The sequence below is a fragment of the Pavona decussata genome, unplaced genomic scaffold (assembly GCF_977016875.1).
Source record: "Pavona decussata unplaced genomic scaffold, jaPavDecu1.1 SCAFFOLD_25, whole genome shotgun sequence".
Lineage (NCBI taxonomy): Eukaryota > Metazoa > Cnidaria > Anthozoa > Scleractinia > Agariciidae > Pavona > Pavona decussata.
Window position 1 is genome coordinate 2,841,451 of NW_028145448.1, and position 21,092 is coordinate 2,862,542.

The 21,092-nt window shown below is 40.1% G+C and overlaps 1 protein-coding gene across 2 annotated transcripts in view; it reads right to left on the minus strand.

Annotated features, from left to right (window-relative positions):
* The window catches only part of LOC146485808 (uncharacterized), a 31,360-nt gene that overhangs the window by 3,055 nt on the left and 7,213 nt on the right, over positions 1 to 21,092 (minus strand). For both annotated transcript variants that reach the window (XM_085103180.1, XM_085103181.1), the window contains exons 2-10: positions 19,971 to 20,700; positions 7,605 to 7,733; positions 6,188 to 6,364; positions 5,364 to 5,480; positions 4,281 to 4,397; positions 2,593 to 2,715; positions 1,995 to 2,117; positions 1,316 to 1,441; positions 751 to 873 (exon numbers count right to left, since the gene is read on the minus strand). In XM_085103180.1, the coding sequence (XP_084959306.1) occupies positions 751 to 873; positions 1,316 to 1,441; positions 1,995 to 2,117; positions 2,593 to 2,715; positions 4,281 to 4,397; positions 5,364 to 5,480; positions 6,188 to 6,364; positions 7,605 to 7,733; positions 19,971 to 20,565 (1,630 nt within the window). In that variant the 5' untranslated portion in view covers positions 20,566 to 20,700. The remainder of the gene's footprint in view (positions 1 to 750; positions 874 to 1,315; positions 1,442 to 1,994; positions 2,118 to 2,592; positions 2,716 to 4,280; positions 4,398 to 5,363; positions 5,481 to 6,187; positions 6,365 to 7,604; positions 7,734 to 19,970; positions 20,701 to 21,092) is intronic.

A 21,092-nucleotide genomic window follows, 5' to 3' on the forward strand; every position in this document is an offset into this window, starting at 1 on the left:
ACGTCTGGTTAGATATATGAAATGAAATATGAAGTATTCTGATTGCAGACACAGAAAAGGAATGAGAAGGGGAATTAGCAAAACGCAGGAATTGGAAATACCAATATACCTGCACTTTTCAAAAGCTCTATTCTCACTGGACTCTTACAAGCTGCAGTTGCATTGTGTGTTAGGGCTGGGAGCATTGTTCTGTTATTCGTTCTTTTGTCCTCTCGACGAACCATGTAAGACGTTGCAAATGATGCAGGTCCCCCCAGAAATACCCATTTCTCACCCCTACCTCCTCCAAAAAAATTGAGTCTATGAAATCAGATGAGTCATTCTAACTGGCAGACCCAGAAAGGGGAGGAGAAGGGGTCTCGGAAAAGCGCGGGAGGTACCCTGTGTACGGCTAGATGTCAACTCTTCTCTTGGAGGGTAGGTTAAGGAGGCACGTTTCAGAAGTATTCTGTATCAAGCTGTGCTACAGTGGTATACAATAATGTGGGCTATTCCTTAGGATTGACCGTTCGCCGTTGTTTCAGTGAGTTGGCCAGTCAGCCAGCGATTTGGTGTTGCGGTTTTTTTTTACCTAGCGTTTGCTTGTCGGTTTCAGTTGTCAAACATTCCCAGATTTCTTAAAGAGACAAAAAGTTCCCCCATAACGTGAAACACGGCCACTGATTACTGGACTGTTTCGTTGATCCATGAAAAAAATGAGACGAAAAGCCGAAGTACTCAAAAATACGTGTATAAAGAGTACATGTTTACCTAGACAAGTTTTCCTGTCTGGTTGTAGCATGAAGCCATACTTGCAAGAACACCTGAAACTTCCGGGATAATTTTCGCATCTTTGACTGCAGCCTCCGTTTGATTTTGCGCATTCATCCTCATCTAAAAAGAAAACAACAACTTGTCAGTATAAATTGGGATGAGTCACGCGGTCATATCGGCTGGTTCCAACTCCGGTTTCCGTTAAGTACATCGACAAAAAATGTTTCTACGGTATCCGGTCAACTCGTCTACGTGCAAACTCGCCTACAACTTGTCAGCTTGCCTACGTAGGCAACTTCGCTTCCTGACGTAGGCGAGTTCACTCAAGTAATGTATGCCTTTCATAACTTTATGTTCTATCTAACTCGTTCTTTAATCCAAGAACCGAAACAAGCGTGCTATGTTCTAAATTCGCCTACGTAGGCGAGTTGACCGGTAACCGTTACTACTTTGCCTGGCTGGGAAAAACGGTCAGCCTTACCACGCCTAGTTCGAAGCCCTCAGTGGACCAATGACTATCTTGAAATCTAAAGCCACAAAAGCGGTTTAAACTTTCACTCACCTACGCAAATCCTTTGTCTGTCGCCGACGAATCCCTTGGGACAGTCACACGTGTGTCCACCAATAGTGTTACGACATCGCGAGGGATAAGGACATATCCCAGGATATAACACGCACTCGTTTACATCTAAAAACAACAAAGACGCATAGATTCGTTTGTATTTTTTGTCCAGTTCGCTGGGCCGGCTATATCATTCAGTTATGTGCATTCCGTTCAGGCATTTGTTGATATCGTTTCTTGATTGTTTTGTTTCATTTTTTTAATCATAAAACTAGTAATAATCAAAGATTAAGGAGTGCCTTCGATGATCTCGATCCCAGGCTCTCTCCCCTTTGCTAAGTTGGTGATGATGTCATCCGCCCCTGCAAAATCTGCGGCGGATGCCAGATACGCGTCCCAAGATCCATTCATTCGTTGATTTTTCCATACAATGGTCTACAATCTCGACTCCAAACGCAATTAGGACTGCGTTCTTTCTACGTCAAACGCAATTAATTTACTAAAATAACTGACGGCCGCCTTCCCGCGCTTGGCAATGATTGCATGTTTAATAACTTCAGTCTGACTGCGTTATTTGCGTCAGTGACTTGAAATTTGCGAGTTGTCATTTCTCTGGCCGTATGATTTCAGTTTAGTTACAAATACGAGAACATTGTTTTAAGAGCGTGACGTCACTCACCCACACAGGTCTTGAGGTCATCACTGAGGCGAAATCCTCGTTGGCATGAACAGAAATATGACCCGGGAACATTGCGACAGTTGTGGTGACAGCCGTGGATACCTCGTGAACACTCATCAATATCTGATTCAACAAACAAAGAGAGCGAGCCAGAGTTAGGGTGGTTGAAAAACAACAAGTCAGGGGAACAAAAAGGTTGAAATCCAACAGCATAGCTCTGGAGCAAGCGATTCGTTTTATCTTGGAAGGAAAATAAAAATTCTCCTAAACGCATACCAAGCTGTCTCTCACAAAAAGGTTCTTCTAACCCAAATTCGATTCGCTCTGTCGAAGGGCTAAGGTATGCTCGAAACGTCAGCACTCGAATCTCTTGACGGTGGCCAGTTTACCTTTAGTTATCAACTCTGTTGATAAACGAAACATTCGTTTCTACTCCCCACCGACGCAGCAACACATTTTCTTCAGAAGCTAACCCCCTTATTTACTTAAAAAATGAACCACCTTGTTTTGCCCCCCCCCCCCCTCCTCCACAGTACATAATACCAGCAAACCCCCTCCCCCACCCCCTCAACCCGAGCAAAATAAATTACTGTCATACCTGTACAGGAGATTCCATTTTCATTCAGCTCGTATCCCTGACTGCATGTACAGCGGTATCCCCTTGGTGTGTTCACACAGTTCTGATGACAAACTCCTTTGAACAAATTGCACTCGTTTACCTCTGAAAGAACAAGATGAACAAAAAATCGTCAAATCTCACTCAATGAGCGAAAGATCGTACTAGTCAAGTACACGATGTCCACAAGAGTGGATAAAACTCCATGCTACAATTTTTACATGTCGTTTCAATAATCAGTGAGGCTGAAGCCAGTGCGTTGTTGTTGTCTTCATTCTTACTCTAGATTTTCCATCCTCGGTACAAAGTAGTATTTCGAACCGTTTCTAATTTGATTTTGATGTCAAGTTTCCACATATATACACTCTGTATAAAGCTACATAACCTCTGTTTTTAAGAATTCCTTTACAACATCTTAACAGAAGAATTTCAAAGTGCGTCACAGCTGGATGTCGAGTGAGAGAAAAAGCCATTGTTTACTCTTTGCCATAATTAAAAAAAAAATATATGATGAAAATATATATTGAGTTCATCTGGCAATCAATGATAACGGCACCCTATTACTGCACTGACGCTAAATGAAAATAGTTGTTGCTTCAACGCGACGAAAGATTTCACCTCACACCTGTGACCGTTAAACTTCTTTAACTCAAATGATATAATTTCTTTAAGGATACCGGGTGCACTTGTAGCTCAATATCCTTCGTAGGGAATTTATCTACAAACCCATCTGTGGTTCATGTGAATTGCTGCATTTGGCTTTAATTAATTAGCTACTGCAACATCTGTCATACGAGATGAAAATTAAACGCAAAAATAAAACAAAACACAAAACGATAGCAGTACACAATTTATCTGGTAGGAATTTGAATATGCGACTACAGCTTTCGCAAAAACTTAATATTAATGGCTCAACTGCACATTAATTGCCTCAATCGTTAAATAAACAATGCACTTGCCGACAGAAGTCTATCGTTAAGGGGCGGTGAACGGTTTTGTAAATAAACGGACCGGAAACACTCTTTGCTCGTTGTGAAAGACCATTTGAATGGTCAGCTACATAGCAGACAAAGTGGCGTTGGGAGCTCGCTGAGGTCAATTGCAACCTTCTGAGGAGGTTGGTCTTTATTTCCTGTTACATTCCGATTTATAAAACGTCTGTCGAGTGATGTATTGTCAAAGCAGTTAATGGCCTTTGAAGGCATTTTCCTCCATGATGTGTTTCCTTTAGTTTTACATTGTGCTAAGCTCCAATTGGTTACAACTGTCAAAATCAGTTCAACCTGCTCTAACCAATCAGAGTGAGTTGTCTTCTTAGCCAATCAGACTTGACTTGGCTTACATGGGATTAGGGTAACGGGATTTGTTTTCTTCTATCCGTGAGGCACTACTTCACGTTGTCACAGACATAGTTTCGCCTCCAAGATATCCTAATTATTAGAACATCGCTATGGTCATCATTGCAATGCAGAAAGTGGAAAAGAAAAGCGGCCTCTGGGACGAGTTTACGTTCAATTTGTCAATCGTTCGATCGCGAACGATGATCACAGCCGTAGAAAATCAACGGCGTACCTTAAGCTGTCTCTCCAGCGAAAGGCCAAACCTATAAAGGACAGGTAATAATAAACAGTGGTAAAAAAAATCCCAAACAACTCGAAAGTTTCACTCACCAACACACGTCTCCCCGTCTGGAGCCATGGCAGTTCCTGGCGGACATGAGCAATTGCCAAACTCGTTACATTTCTCAATGCAAGCGATGTCGTTCGGTGAACATTTAGTCCTCTCTTCTGCGGATAGAAATTTTATAAACATACAAATGACCGCTTGCACTTTGTACGAGTCTGTTTTATTCCGAAGAACTAAAACTTTCAGTCAAATTCTCAAAACAGAGAATCGGGATTTAATGATGATGATGATGATGATGATAAATATACAAGCCTCGAAGAAGATAGGGGTCTTCAGACAATTTAACATAAACACACGATGATCGCTTACATGTTCTACGAATCTGTTTGCTCCAAAGAACTAAAACTTTGTGGTGCAATTCCCAGAATTGATAATGATGACAAATCTTCCTGCCTCGAGGAAGGGTGTTCAAACAGTATTCATTATGTATGTCTACCTCATTAGCCTTCAGTTGTTCTAAAAATCTGAACACGAGGATAGCAACCAAAGTACAAAAGTACCGTACAAGTTTTATAAAATTACCAAAACCGAATTTGCATCGAGTCCAGTCCAGCCGAATAAATATTGGTCGCAAAAAATCGGTTTCCACGCCAAGTTTGGTAACGGGGAGTTTTAAAACTTACAGAAATTTTGTCAGAGTTATTTGGGTTTAACGCAAATACAAGTACAGTGTAAAATCGCCTATTTCTTTAGAAGAAAATCCCGTGACAAAAAACAAAAAACTGTAACCTCGTTCAGTTTACCACGACCACTTTTTGTGAGTAAAAATAGAAGTTATCAGTCATTTAGGCATGGCTCGTCCAGCGTCGTATTACCGAGGACCGCTGTATATAACATTGTTCAACGTCAGAGACGGACCATTTTTTTTTTTCTTTTTTTTTTTCTTTGGAGGAGGGGGATGAAAAATTCTGAAAAAAAATTGTTTGCAAAAGCAAAAAAGAAGAAGAAGAAGAAGATGTAGCCGGATTAAAGTTGTTTGCTCAGACAACGACAGAAAAAAAATTCATCCTAAAAAAATAACAGTCCGTTCCTTAATTCAGTAAGCTACCGAGTGTAGCTTCCCTTACCTTTGCACGCGATCTTGTCCGACTGCAGTTCGAATCCTGGTCTACAGGAACAGGAAAATGAGCCCGGAGTGTTTGTGCACAGCTGTGAACACGGCGAATATCGGCATTCGTCGATGTCTGGAAAGAAAGTATTACATAACCATCAGTGCCTTGGTATTCTCACTGTATCAGGAAGTCATCGCCTTTCGCAAGTGGTATAGACAGAAATGCTCAGAAATACCGCAATACTTCATTTGAACGACATTCAGATACGTTGCCTGAATGACATGTAATTTGCTATATTTCTTACGTTTAAAACGTTAAAATGGCGGCGTTTTTTCCTGGTGAAACGTAATCTGCAAGGACAATCAACTCTCGTCTTGCGGACACCTCGCTATTACGTACGGACACCCCCAATAATACGGACAGCAGCTAAATCCCCGGAAAAAAAATATTATAGACGTTTGACTGAAACAAATTTCCGCTATTAGGGACTCTTGCTATTAAGGACACCGACTCGCGGTCCCGAGAGTGGCTGTAGCCGCAAGGCATTATTTTCTATAACGATCATTCGTTGAATGAGAATTTGCTTTCTTTAATGAGATTTAATAGCCACCAAACAGAATTTTAATACTGATGAAGGAAAGGTCTTTCCTCGTTTTATTTTTATTTTTATTTTTTCGTTAAGCTTGCATTGGATCCCCCTACCCCCTACCCCCTCCCTTTTCAATCACTCGAAGCTCTGACAAATTTTAAATTTTCGGATATATGCCGTGGTTTCCGTTCGTATATTACTTCTGAAGCGCTCTTTCAAAATAGATGAGGCCTTTTCGCATTCTACTCACCAACACAGCTGTAACCATTCATGTGCAACTGATAGCCATCCCGACACATACACTGAGGCACCCCTTCATACGCTATACACTTGTGTTCACACTTGAGCCCATTCCTACACCCTGTCTCAGTCGACTGCACTGGTGCTGGGGCCTTGGTACCACCACTTGGAGATCGTGCACCACCGGCTGAAAAGCAAAGAGATCGTTTGTGAAATCAAACTGGTGATATGAGACTGCTAACAGAAAGGACTTTACTTTCAAGAAGAAAAAAATGTGCTGGCACTCTCTTGGTTAGATCTACTATTTGGCAGATTCACACTCAAATCTTTACAACTCTAGTTCACAGCGTGGCCTATTCTGTTCTGACCTTAGGGCCTCGCTACTAGTTACTCGTTTACCCACTGCCTTAACTATGTAATGACGACTGCAAACATTTTGAAGCCAGGGCATTGTATAAAGGCCCCAACAAACAGACAAACACTATTGCAGAACAAGGTTTCCGACAAGTTGTCACCGTTCGCGCGCGCATGTAGTATTTGCGTGGAATCAAAATCCTTCTGAAAAAGTTTAGGAACATCTTTTGGGTCCACAATAAATGTTGCTTGCCCACGCAAAAAATAAAACATAAAGATAACATTGAAATTCGTACTCAGTACGTGTTGCCACAACAACGATTACTCCCTTGCGGGGGCCGCTAACACCCCTGATAAAATCTTGCCTCGATTTAAATCCATGCAGTCTATGATGACAGAGTAAAATAACATTAGACCTGCACCTTTCAAAAGCTTTATTTTCACTGGACCCTGATAGCCTGCAGTTGCATTGTTTATTAGGGCTGGGAGTGTTGTTCTGTTGCTGCAGGTCGCCCCTTAAAGGGAAAGTATCACGAAAATTTGATGTCTTTTCAAAACCCAGAAATGTTTGTCTGAGAACAGAAACAAAAAAATGTTGTCTAGTTTTGTTATAAATTATCACCCCAGTGCAATAAAACTGTCGATTAGTGCCTCTGGCCAGAGACAGAGTAGGTCGGTATGGATTGAAACTTGAAAAATATTAGGCTAATGTTTTTCAAGTTTTCGTATTTTTGTTTCCAAAATGCGCTAGAACAGAGTACGTGTTGTTCCTGTCAGGAATTGAGTTGATTTCTCTCCTCTCGTTGTTCTAGAATTATTTTGTAGTAAAGTGAAGGTCTTATTTCACCATTTTTAACAAAAGATGTCAAAAAACCCATGATACCTCCCCTTTAAATGAATGATATGTTATCTACCCTTCACCAAGAGCCGCGTTTGTTTGCCGTGTTAATCGGTGTTCACTCCGCTCTGTCTCATAACCTGGCTAACACCATCGTCGATTTCCATTCGGAGCGTAACCCACATCACATCTCCAAATGCACAGGTTAAACTCACTGTATTTTTTTTAGTATTACCTGAACAAGATACACCATCGCTTTGTAGAGTGTATCCATCCCTACAGCGACATTCAGCTCTGCCTTGCGGCGGTTCATGGCATAAGTGCTCGCACTTTAAGAAGTCACTGTGGCAGGAACTCTTCACAACTGGACAAGAGAGAGATAAAAAAAAGTGAAAAATAAAAAGATTAATAAATAAAAAGTTTGACATTCAAATCCTAGCAGTATGCAGGATGTTCGTCTCATGAACCTAGTTATATGGCCTTAGCTCGCACGAGTCTCCTGTAGCTCAGTGGTAGAGCATCCAAACTAGTAATCGGAAGGTCTTAGGTTCGACTCCTGATAGGAGCACTCGGATGTTTGCCTGTGTCATTGCTAAATAATACATCATTCTCATAAAACGATTAGTCTCTAAGATGGGACGCTAACCAGGAGAGAATGCTTAAATCACATAAAGAGACATCTGGCACGAGCAATCAGCTCAAGGGAAACTGAAACAGTAAAAGATTAACTTCATCAAAAGACCAAAAGTCTTTCTAAAGAGCTCTGAACACTCACGTAAGAGGGAGGGGACGCACCTCTCATATGAAAACACCTTTTGTAAGGAGACAATTCTTTATGACCCAACTGCTCAAATTTGTGACAAATATGAATAAGAACCAGTGAGAATTGAAACCACTGCTGCAAATTTAATCAAAGAAAACCGGATTTTTTTTACAAGATATGTTTGTTTTGGCAGTAGATACTTCGTTCGCAGATATTTCCTACCGATTAGTCTTCCTTCTAAAGCTGGCCCTGGGATTTGTTTTGTCATCTTTCGCGATTGATATGGGTAGAAAAAACATTGCATTAGCCTATTCCAGGCGTTCGAATAGTGGGGAGCTGAGCGAGGCAAATTGCGATGCGAGCGAGCTGTCTCCTCTCGTCGAATCGCGCCCGCAGTATTTTTCTTCTCCTTTGTGAAAAACTCTCACGCAACGCAATAGGCCATTTCGAAGTTGCTGTGAACCTCATTATGAAAGCGAGGCTAAGTGCAAAAGCTTTTCATATGAAAATTAGTTTTGTTTGCATATGAATGAAAACTAATTTTCATAATAAAAGCTTTGCACTTAGCCTCGTTTTTATAATAAGGTTCACAGCAACTCGGAAATGGCCTATTTTCTTCTCACTCCCGAATCTGAACGCCTGCAACAGGCTAACGTTACATTTGATAGGAGTATCAAATTGCTACTCATTTGAGTTGCCCCAATTTAGGATTCCATTCATGGACTTAAAAGTCACAACCACCTTTCACAGCAAAATAATCAGCGCCAGAGGAAAGTACCACTTAACGGCTTTCATTTTGATGGTCACACTTCGGGTATCGTCCACAAAATAAAGAGTTAGACCGTTGCCCATTTACTAACTTGAGCCCGGTTTTTCGAGAGCCGATTACTCTAACCCACAATTTAAAGTTAATCGAGTTTTTCATCTCGCTCGTTTGAAATGGTCTAAGAGGCTAATTTCAAGGTAAAGGTTAAGAAAAGTCAAAACTGAAGAACAAAATCTTTTGGGAGAATCTTTATTGATTCGTAATTCAACTGACCATTAAACTCGAGTCAAAGTTCAAGTTAATCCAGGATTGGCTTAGTCGGGCTTTGAACAACTGGGCGCTGTACACAACCGCCCGAGCACAGACTACAATCTACATATGGATGAAGTGGTTCACTTTGCACAACACTAGGCTACCAAGAATATTATCAAACAAACGAAAGATAAAATAGACAGTCACTTTAATATGAACTGAGATTTAGCAGTGACTTCACTAGCTGTAGCCTAGTATATGGCGATAAAGAAGGACCTTTTTAGAAGTTGTTCAGACGTACTGTGTTTATTTCTGCCACCGACTTCAAACGTTTTTAAAACATCCGTTTGAGACCGTAATAACCCAAATCCTGTCCCTTTTGTTATCTTTATAGCAGACCAATGCAATGCCGATAAATCAACAACTTCATCAGGAAAGAGTTGAAACAGAACACTGCAGTTTATGAAGGGAAGAAGATTAGAAGTAACTCTTGTTGACAGACAAATCAAGGCGAATAACCGAAAAATTAACTCAGAAAGGAACATTTCACCAGCGAAGACACCGATATACTGCACAGTACAGACTGGATTTCACAAATCTTTCACCGCACCCACACACTCGAATGCAATTTTAAACCGCAATTTTGAAAACATCTACAGATAAACTAGCACCTTATGAATGTACTCCGTACAAAAAGTAATTAATAGATAGTTTTCATTTCAATAGTCAAAACTAGGATAGCTATAAAGCTAGATGTTAAACTTTCGATAAAAATTGTATTGATCTGACTGAGTTTGATCTGAGTAAGGGAAAGACGTGGTATGAAAAATAAAACTACTATGAGTTTCAAGAATGCTCTGTTTCAGACCGTAACGTTGATAGCTGGTTCATTTAAACATTCTTGGTGCGATTGCGATTGCCCGCCATCATCAAGACCGTAGCATTGCATGGTGTCAGCGAATTAAACCGGAAGAAAAGCGATTTTCCCCTCAACAGCTTTTCTCAAAATAATTCAGCTTATGAAATTGGGATTCTGTCATCGGTAGGATAATAAGATTTCTTTTATGAGTTCTAACCCAAGGAGGGACCCGTGGCAAGAAAGGAAGCAACAGAACAAAGGAGCTTTCGTTTACAGAGCATACTCTTCAAACATCGGATATAATGCGAAAACTAAAAACATACATTACAACGCTTTGGAGGTCCTGTTTTTGTCGTGATAAGCTTGCATGTTTTACAAAGGGCATCAATAATACCTGATGTCAGACCCCGGAAACGTGATATAAATCTAATTACGACAGAATTCTACCGCCCTAGCTCGCACATCAAGTCCCTTCTACGATCGTTATTCAAGGGTAAAAATAGAACAAGACCATTTACAGTTCACGCTAGCCCGAGGAAGATCAGACGATTGGTAATTACTGAAGAAGAGACTTTGATATTAAATAACAAATAAGTAGCTAAGACTAATCAGACTGGTCTGTATCGTTCAATATCAACGTAAAGTTACTCTTAAAAGATGCGAAGTGTTGTCTCGAACGAGAGGAAAATCACGCGAATATTGCGCGCCAGTCACGCGCGCGATGGGTAGCTACACTTCAGGTCTTTCAATTCATCCTCCACGCTACAAAGGGACCAATGAGACGGATAAACAAATTGCAAGCATGCCCTCCCAGGTTATCAACTCTTGCGTGGGCATCGCAGCTAAAAAACAATTAGCTGTTTCTAGTAATATAATTTTCACATCAGCATGCTACTAATTTTGGAAAAAAGGTATTTTAAAATTGTAAAATCAAGATCGTTATATTGAATCAATCAAGACTGCTTTATGACATTCTGAATGAAGTTTCAATGTAATGCGCTCCCTGGAAAATTAAAACCAATATTCTTCAATATTCTATCTGTAACTTTTAATCAAAGAATACGAAGGTGCTACATTTTGGCCAAGTATTTTTCATTCATTCTTTTTTTTTTTTTTTTTTTTGTCTACATTTTTAACTTAATAAATCCACGTGATGAAAACCGCCAATACAGAGGTCTGAAATGTCACTCGTCTCTTCGTTTTTATGGCTCTACTCAACTGGCATTTTAAAGGAATTATACATTTTTTTTTTTCTGAAATTCAGGAGATGAGAGTTCCTTTCAACTGAGGAATCATGAAATAAGGGCCAAGTTTTGAGCGGTCTTCTACCGCAATATTCTCTCCGCGATATACACGCACTTGTATTTCCCAAGGCAAATTTTGAAAAGTGTGATCTTCAAACCCCTCCCTTTTTATTGTTATCTTTTTAGCGCAAAAAAGCGCGAGAATAAACGGCTAAGGATACAATGCGACCTAATTATTTGATGCCAGGGGCACCCAACGAGAACATATCTAAGCAAAATACGACAAATATTGTCTCCTGTGTTTTCAGATGGTGTTCTGAGAGTGTGTGTGCGGCGGCCATGTTGGAGGACTAAAACAATAGAAGATACTTGCATAAAAATAGAATATATTTCCCAAAGGAAAATCATTGTATTGTTTCGGTCCTCCAACATGGCCGTCGTGCACACACTCTATAGGGTACTACAGTTTGATCTGTTCACGTGCGATAGCTGAAAATGTAAGTTGTTGAAAGTTTTAGGGAACGAAATCTTAATGCCACGTATTGTTACGGGACATTTTTCAGTAAAAATAGATTTCACTCAGTTTAGGAAATATCGGAGCCTTTGAAGCCGCCAAGAAAAACATATAGGGCGAGTTATTTAAACAGAGTCTATCTTGTCTGGGATGCAAGCCTTCTTGTTACCGTAGTAATGTAGTAGACAATGTTTAGATATGATAGTTGGCAAAATTGAAGATGACTTAGAACGTGGTTTTGTTAACACCGTCTAAACTGTCTTTTAATAACTAACCCATAGGTGTTGAACCCCCGTTGTTCTTTCGAATAAGAAATGAGCTTCAGTTTATGACGGCGCGAAAAGTAATTTCTTTAGAATTTCCTCCATTTGCTAAGCTTACGCAAGTGAAATTGAGTTGTCGAAATACTATTGGCTGCGCGTCTTATATGACAAATGTTCTTCAGTAAAAGCTTATGAGTTCTGTCTGTAAGAGAATGAGTCAAGATCTGCAATATACGCTATGTTCCTGTAAAGAAGACCTGGTCCACTTGATGTAAAAGATCCCGGTAGGTAGCAGGGCACCTCTCGTTCAGCCACAAAGCTGAGCCCACAAAGCCCCTGTTACAGAATTCATGAGTTGTCGTTGGCATAAAACGAAAATGCCAGCTGGCCTTTTTGCGCATTTTAACGACATATTTTCCCCTCCGAAAACAAGACGAGTAAAAGTTTTCCAGTGTTACGAAATTTTGAGCTAGAATTTTGCCGTCGAAAACTGTAGACTTTCGTTACAACTAAATCCCAATTTCTGAGGCGATTAAGGACCTTCAAACAGATATTCACTGAATTGAACGTTTGGGTGCTCCGGTATAAATGTGCACACTTGGGACACAACCTCAGTTCACATCAAAAACAATTGCGGCTACATGGTTTTATTCTCATTACAGAGTTTAGAGACATTCTTTTGTTTTTTCCTATATTGCTGCTCACTTTCTTTCTTTCTTTCTCTTCTCCTTGCCCTGGGATTCGATGGAACTGTGATAATCACATTGGTCTGTAGGGAAAACTTAGGCCATCTACAGCCATGAACAGTGATGGTCAAACAAGTCCAGAGAGTTCCAAAAAAAGTACTGCTCGACTCCAATAGCTTTTATTTGAAAAGCCAGACCTAGCGTATTGGATTTCATACACTCACGGACAGAAAATTTAATAGTTAATCACTACACATCAACTATCACCTGCCGCCCACGCAACAATCTCTTTGCCGTTATTGACCCCGATAACCTTTTGGTTTCAGTTTTTTTTTCCTTCAGGCTTCGCGATAAATCCGAAAATTTCTACTATCCAGCGCCCCACAGCTTTTCTTCCTCCTTCCTGAACTATCGAAACCACTTTTTTGGATTGCTACGGTTCTTCCTAAGCCGATTTCCCTGTTAGTCTCCGCAGTCGGATTTCAAACTTTCCACTAAGATACGTTCCCCTCACAATGCCAAAGTTAGATTCTAATTTCCACTTTAATAAGATGAAAAATGACCAGGTGTTAAAACAATGTGTATCCCTCCATCGCTAATCCACTATACATGTCTGGAGAAATGCTAAGAAGTTACTTTACTTTTTAAAATACACTGCAATGCAACACCCGAGCCCTTTAATCGCATGTTCCATCAGCGTGATATTACTTGTAATCGCGTGTTATGCTAGCGGATTTTATCTTATAATCGCCATTGTACGAGCGGGCGGGATTTGTTCGCGATCCCGCACATGGCTTATTAAAGCTAGCAGATAAAACCACCATTAAATCTGCTCACTGTTCAAACAATCGCGGTAAATTTCCGGTTTAACCCAAGAAAACAGTGATTTAAATCTGTGAACAAGCTGTTTTGTCCAGAAGCCGACACGCTATGGCGTACAACCTCAAGTTTCTACGCATAAATCCAATCTCAAATAGAGAGGCATACATACGTCATGTTGTACTGAGCAGTAGATGTTACAGTCAAAAACTATTCCATTGCGACCACATCAAAAATGCAAGCAGAAAAGCAACAATTACGGTTGTGATAAACCGTTTTATTTCAGAATTGATCAAACTTTGGTTAAGTCCGTTCTGCACCATTTTTATTCGGTTTGTTCAACGCTTAAGCCAAGTAAAGCTTCCTTGCATTGCATGCGGTCGTGTGTGGCAGGAGGCCACTTGTGAACAAAACCCTAACCCTTCATTTAGCAGGCGGTACTCAGGTACCGGACAACACTTAAGTTACTCCCCCATGCACCGTTTTTCTAACGCAAATACCGTCTCTCGATTGTGCGTGACCTTACTGAGAAAGGATTGTTTATTAAAGTGCGTCTTACACTGTAAACTGAATTTCGAATAGAACATGCATAAGACCAACGTTTACGTTCTTAGAAAGGTCTCTTTTCGTTTTTGTAGAAGCCCTATTTTCGAGAAGGGCTTTTTGTTGAAGGGAATTTTGCGCTTCAAAATGATTAACTGGGTTTGCAATAAAATGGCTTGTAACATCAAGCCGACAGGTTTAAATAGCTAAGCCCAGGATACCACGAGCTCATATTGGAAAGGCGTATTGTCGGGAGTATTTTAACGTTTGGGATTTGCGGGACTTATTCAGAATTTTTGAACGTTATATTAACAAAAACAGCAGAAAACAGAGAGCACTCCTGCATGAAAATACAGATAGCCACCCTTTCTGATTTCATCCAGATGCAAAAACCACATTATTCACTCCACAGGAGACCCAAGAGAGGTTTCAGTTCACGCACGGCGTTGAAGTACTTCGGGAGTACTACAGGAGAAATTGTGCAAAGCTTTAAAAACTGACCGACTGTCAAATCGTCTGATTAATTAAACATATTTTTTATTTCATTTACTAATTGCGGTTAAGTTTCACTTGGGAACAGACAAGACTTGAAATTTTTTCAAGAAATCTCCGTGCTATTTCGGTTTCCTTAATATTGCGTGCGTGTGCGGTCGAAATAAACATCCTCCTTAAATTACATCTTTATGAAGCATTTTGGCTCTTCTTGGCTTGCAACACTGTTTACTGTTGAAGACTGTATTTTTAGCTCAAGTGATACGTGACAAAACGCGTTCAAAAGCAATTTGAAGCCGCAAAATGATAAAGCTGAAGAGAGAGCTAATCCCCTCAAGCACGTGTTAGTTCTTCTCTAACAGAGTCCAACTTTCGACTCGGGATGGATTTACTGTCAGATACTCTTTAAAGTATATGTAAAACTAAATTTTGTTATTTTTTTGTCTGTACATTTCAGTTGAATGTGTTTTCGATTTCTATTTAAAAGGTTTAAAAGGATATTAATTTGATATGATGTGAAAATGGGCCATTTGGAGTTACGCACCGTTCTCCCAAACTAGAAGTTTCCAAGATCGTGATTTTTACCCGGAAATTTAGCATTTGCAGGGAGACTATTTTTAAGTATCAATTTGAAAACCACAAAAATGTCCTCTACCAAAGGAATTTCCTTAATGGTGAGTTCATCTTCTCGTGGGTGTGAAACAGAAAGGAAAAAGAAGGAAAATTCCATTTGTGAAAGTTTAGGTTTTAGCAAATAGACTCGTCACAACCGGATGTAGTTTGCAATTTCCACGCAAGAGGCAAAGTTCAGCGAGATTCCATTTGTAAAAAATAAAACAATTGTTGAACGTATACTAATCAGGCTAAAGTTTGGTTTCCATTTCTAGCTCTCTGCGGTGAATGAAAACGATTCCTGTGAAGGAAACCTTGTACTTCGAATAAACTTCAGTACTTCTCAACACTTTCACACACTACACGCCCGAGGGGCTTGGGGCATCTTTGCAAAATGCTGCGATGAGAGGCGAGGGTACATTGTATTTCCATTTGCAGGACAGCAACTCCAGCTCGATGTGTACAAAACACCTGGTTCTTGTTAGTTAATCACCACAAAACAGTTTGTTTTCAAGATCCATTCAATAGGACAGCCATGCTGATAAGTGCGATCAGCAGTGAAGAACACGAACTAGACACTTATACAGAACAATACTCGATAATTAAAAACCGAAAGCCTTTCTTTTTCCTGTTTAACGCTACAAGCTCGCAGTTTTCGTCTGTTTTAGTAAGTTGTATGTTTTCCTAGCTAATTTTAAGCTTAGATTTATCACTTAGGATTGTTTTGCAGTAGAAGTATTACACTAAGTTCGGCTTAGCTTGCGAGCAGGGAGTCTTATTGACTGAGATACTTAGTTTCGAGCCGGCGGGAGGATACCCACGCGAATATTGAGGAAAAATAGTTCAGATGTCGTTTTCTGTTTCAATTCCCGGCAAGATCCGGCGTTACGTCGAAAAAGATTTCCGACCCGAAAAACTATTTTACATGCACAAAATTCATTACCAAAAAGTCAATTTTTCATTATTTTGAACGTAAAAACATTTTACGTTTTCCAAGATTAAGAAACACATTGCCGGAGTTAGTTTGTACGAAAAACAAAGGGAATTGGTAGAAAAGGGGTGAGAAAATTACTTTTCGGGCCCGAAAGCTCTTCGAGCGCTTTGAAAAACGCACAGCAGATCCTATCACAAAATCCTGGTTAGCAAAAGGAATTTTTTTTTTAATTATTTTTTCATGTTCCTTAAGTTTTAGGTGACAAAAAAACGGAGAAAAACACCCAGTTTTTCTTCACAGTTCAATTCGAATTTTTGAGGTATTTTAGGCCTTCCAAGCACATGTTCTCCCCTGGAATAAGGGCGCACAGACGAATTTCATTTGGGGGTGTTTTATCACAACCAACGCTGGTCAGCGACCATCAACACCTGCTGAAGAAAAAACCCCGAAATACGGTGGTGAATGAAACTTTCAATTTATGCGACTTGGCGGTTTGGCTTTAAACGACTTAACAGATCATCTGTTTTCCTCCATCACGGCTTGATTTCAAGTGTAAATTTATATTCAAAAGAAAGATCAAACTGCAGGATTTATCGGTGGTCTCGATTAAGAAGAAACATTGTTGGATGGATGTACTTATCCTTCACTCTAGTTTTTGCACTTTAGATAACAAATCTCTTAGCTGGGCGAAGAAAAGAAGAATTGAAGAAATTGAATCCAAGTTAAAAAGATGATAAGTGTAAAAAGTTGAAAAGCATGTTCGCCTGGGGACCACCCGGTCGTTCGAAGTTTTCTCTTTCTGGAAAGTCACGAAAACTGTTAGATCGTTATCTTTGACTGGAAACAGCTGAAGGCTTCCATTTCCCGTCTTTAATTAATAAAATAATTTCCTCGAATAAACATATTTTAACCATTTGTAACCACAGTTCAAACAATGGGCACAATTCTCTCCAAAATGCCGCAATCAAGCAATTGAAACGTTTAGTTTAGTTCACGATTTTTGTTGGTTCAATGATAACCTACTGTCCTCTTATTAAAATTAAGCCTCCTTTATCTTATCTACGCTCATTTGCGTAAAACAGGCTTAAAATAAACCAGTGGAGTCGAAGGTTGAACCACATATTTGCGGAGGTGGTGGAGTATCGCTACAGCTTTACAGATAAGTGCACATTTTCTTCAACTAAAATCGGACGAAACTCAATCTATGACATAATTCCACGCTAAAACACACTTAAAAAACACTTGAAACTCTTTCCATCCGTTGAGCTGATAGCGTATGGACTATATCGATAAAATGATCATATTAATGTTGCTGAGAATAGATCGGATGTGATAAATATAGGTTGTCTATTCTGCCTTCAATCTGAAGCCAGTAAAGATTGAAAGCTCTCCGTTGTTTAACGTCAGCTCATCCTTATCACTCTTCTTCATCTCCTGAAAGTGCCAAGAGTTTCTGCGTTCTGCGAAATTAAATACCTTCGTCTCTGACAAATTTAAAGGTTAGAAGATCTTAGAAGCACTTTGAGGTCGAAACTGGACAAGAAGAGTGGACGTTTTTTGTACTGACAAAACCAAGCGAAATCAAAGGGGTGGAACAAGAACTGAAGCAATTTCACTATCTTATGGTCAATTGTTTCCAATAAAATCGAAACTTCATTTTTGCTGAGAAAAAAATCTCAAATACGTGTTTTTGTCGAAATAAAACAACAAATACGTGCTTGCGTCCACGGAAACATTCACCGCAGTTTTCATAAACGTGCAAGACTGCCACCAACAATGCAAATCAGGCTTTTTGATGATGTTTTCTTTAAGGATTTTCGACAAATCCTATTTACTTACGTCTTCTTAATGTTTTTAATCTTTGATCGATTGCAATGAGCTTTAACCTGGATCAATAAACATACTTTTGATAACAGAAACCAAGAGCCGGAAGATTGAAAGTGTTCTAACAACAAATTTCTTAGCTGTTTCTTGATTTTCAACTACCGGTAGTTTTCATTTATTGGAAATAAGATCTGCTACTGAACGATCAAAAGACAATACCATAGTAAGCTGATGATAGAATGCATAGTTAGCACATTTCTTTGAAATGAGTTAATTAAACGTCAGTTTTAGACCTGTTTTTAACATCATCTACCGCAGACTTCAGTTTCTCATTTGATGGCAAGTCGTTAATTGTATCAGCAGAACTGACATTTTATTTGCATTCAACGTTGTTAAGGACTGGAATGTCCTCCGTGAAGCAAACTAAACAAGATACGCATTGTAACAACAGATTCAAAATACGGGATTGGAAAATCATCCAAAAAGGAACTGAAGCGCCATGAAGTTTTATGCTCGCCATGATTTATTAGTGCGCGCTGCAGGAGGAGCGAAGACAAAAAGATTTGAGTGCAAGGAGAGATCAGCTTAATGGGGTTTACAAATGCCGTATTTGCACGCCTGGCAAAGTTCGTACGGACGGATTAAAACCCCAATTCAGTCTGTTATGGTGTGGTTATTGTGACAAAGAAAGGAGGTGTGCAAATACCAATTTAATACAAAATGAATACTGTATTCTCGTGCGTTAACATCGCACAAATCTGAGCGCCTTGTTACGCCGAGTTAAATTGAATATTTTTCTTTGTTAACCCTTTGGCTGTTATCAAGTCCTTCGAAGTTCTTCTGTTCTTCGTCGGTTCTTAAAATAAACAGACATCTTGTTCAAGAGCGCTTGTCAAGATGTCGCAAACTTCACAAACGAATTGCTAATGCACTTGGTTTTCTGTCTTAACGCTTAATTAATCGATACATTTTAAATTTCTCCTTGACCTTGCAAACGTTTTGCGACCACATTAAATGCGGCTTTTTCGGCTTTGAGTCGAGAAAAGGTGCTTCGTGCAACGAGTTCCTTCCTTTGCAAAACAACTCGGGAGTGCACTTGAATCGTCTTCTGAGGGGGCAAAATTAAAAACAGCCAGCTGTCTGCGTTAAGATTTAGCAGCGATCATGTTTGGAAGCGATTGGAGAAAACCGCATTTTCCTATCACTGTAAACTGCACAACGCTAACGGAGAAAGAAAAATTGCGGTTAACCAAAACTTCAATGAATGTTGAAGAAGTAAGACTGAAGGCTTGCTTTGAAAAGAAACAAACATGAAAATTCTGTTTTGGTTATCAGCTGTAATCAATTGCTTTACCTAATGACGGCATTTTGCCCGAGAAATACGAGCTTCAGATCCCAACGATTAGTAAAAACTGTTTTGTTTACACAAGCCGCGTGTTCCGCGCGGGAGAAGCGCGCCGAAACGCTCGCTACAGAGGCGTTTCAACGCCCGTAAAGTTTCTGCTTCACTTTTAACAAAGGATTATTTAGACAAATTAGTTGAATCTTTCAATAACACTTATGAGTATCAAAAATAACATGGCCGCGAAACGTAAAGAGCGTTTTGTTCCAGGTCGTTTTTTGAGTTGTCCAAATCTTCCCGAGGTCACACGCGTGAGACCTGACAGCGAATTACTTCTGATTACTTGAACATAAACCTTTTGAAGCTTTCGCTAACTTGTTCTGTTGAAAAAAGGCTTAAGATGGCTGTAAAAATAAGGTCCATAATCGTGTACCTCGCTGACCTTTCCACTTGTGGTGGAATTATGAAAGCCAGTTCATCTTCTTGCGCTTTGCGACTGAGTAACACAGTCGCGCAAACCGGAACCTACCACTGCGTTTCCGGTTAAATTCTTCATTCCAGCGAAGGCTTAGCCTTTTTGTTATTCCTGAGAAATATCACACTTAAACCTGCATCCCTGTGAATGTCCCAAGCAATGACAGAAAAACTACAGCAAAAAATGAGATGGATAGAATAAAAACAACTTTACCTCGAGTGAATTTGATCTTCATTTCCTCCCATACTCTTGGTTCGCCTGGCTTTTCAGCGCAACCATGGTACGTCTCCAGCCAAAACCTTGCCTGGTTTCTCAAACCCCGGGGAATTGAACGCTCGGTCATCTCCAGAACGATCCGCGCAGCGAGAACGGAATAAAGAGGTCTTCTTAGATCGCTGTATTTTATCTTGGACCACGTAACACCAAACGTACGTCGCACTGTTTTCTGCAGCGCTGCCAGTTCTTTGTTCTCCTTGCGCTTAGTCTGTGTGACTTTGAACGCACACTCGTCCACATTCCAGAGACCCCCTTCCTTTGATGTTCTGTTCAGTGAATTTTCAACCATCGCAACTCGCTTGATGAAATGGTTATCCTCCATGAAAATCGGCCCGGACGACTTTGTGGCTGCCCGCTTTGTCAACTCACTCGCATCCTCGATTACGCCGATGCCTTGCGAGTCCACAACAAGCAACGATTTGGGAATGGTTAGCCGGGCTTTCTTTGATCTGGCATCGCATGGCGTCAATGCACACATAAGCGCAGATGCGATGAACAAGAACGCAACTTCGAACTTCACAACCCGCACCATGATTATATGGTACTTGAAATGTTGTTTAAACTCCTGAGACTAAGTCCTGATTAAATTCACGCTTCTCCTTGCAATTCTCTCCGATTTGTTCACCTAGCACAAGGATCGGCCAACCTCCAAATAGCACAGCTTGCCCTGCGTGGAAAAAGTGTCAAAGTGAGATGCAACGAAGTTCAGTGGGCAACTGATGTAGGCGCAAAAAGTGACGTATCTCGAATTTCTAAAACCTGCTGTGAATCAAATTATCAATTGAAGACAAACAGAGAAAATTTTTTCCAGATTATCCCGAGAAGTTGACAGCGTAAATCAATGTAAATCAATGCCACGGCAGAATAGTTGCAACGGCTTACCGAGAGTTACTGTAAAGCTTGTGGCAGTGTGATTGATTGTTCAAAAGTGGCTCAGATCTCAGACAAAGTCTGTAATAGCAGTGCGGATGTTCTCACCTGACCGCGCTAGTCACCAGAACCGTTTTTTTTTTATAGACTGCAGGGATAGATTACATGTTTACAAAGGTGACACTCTTC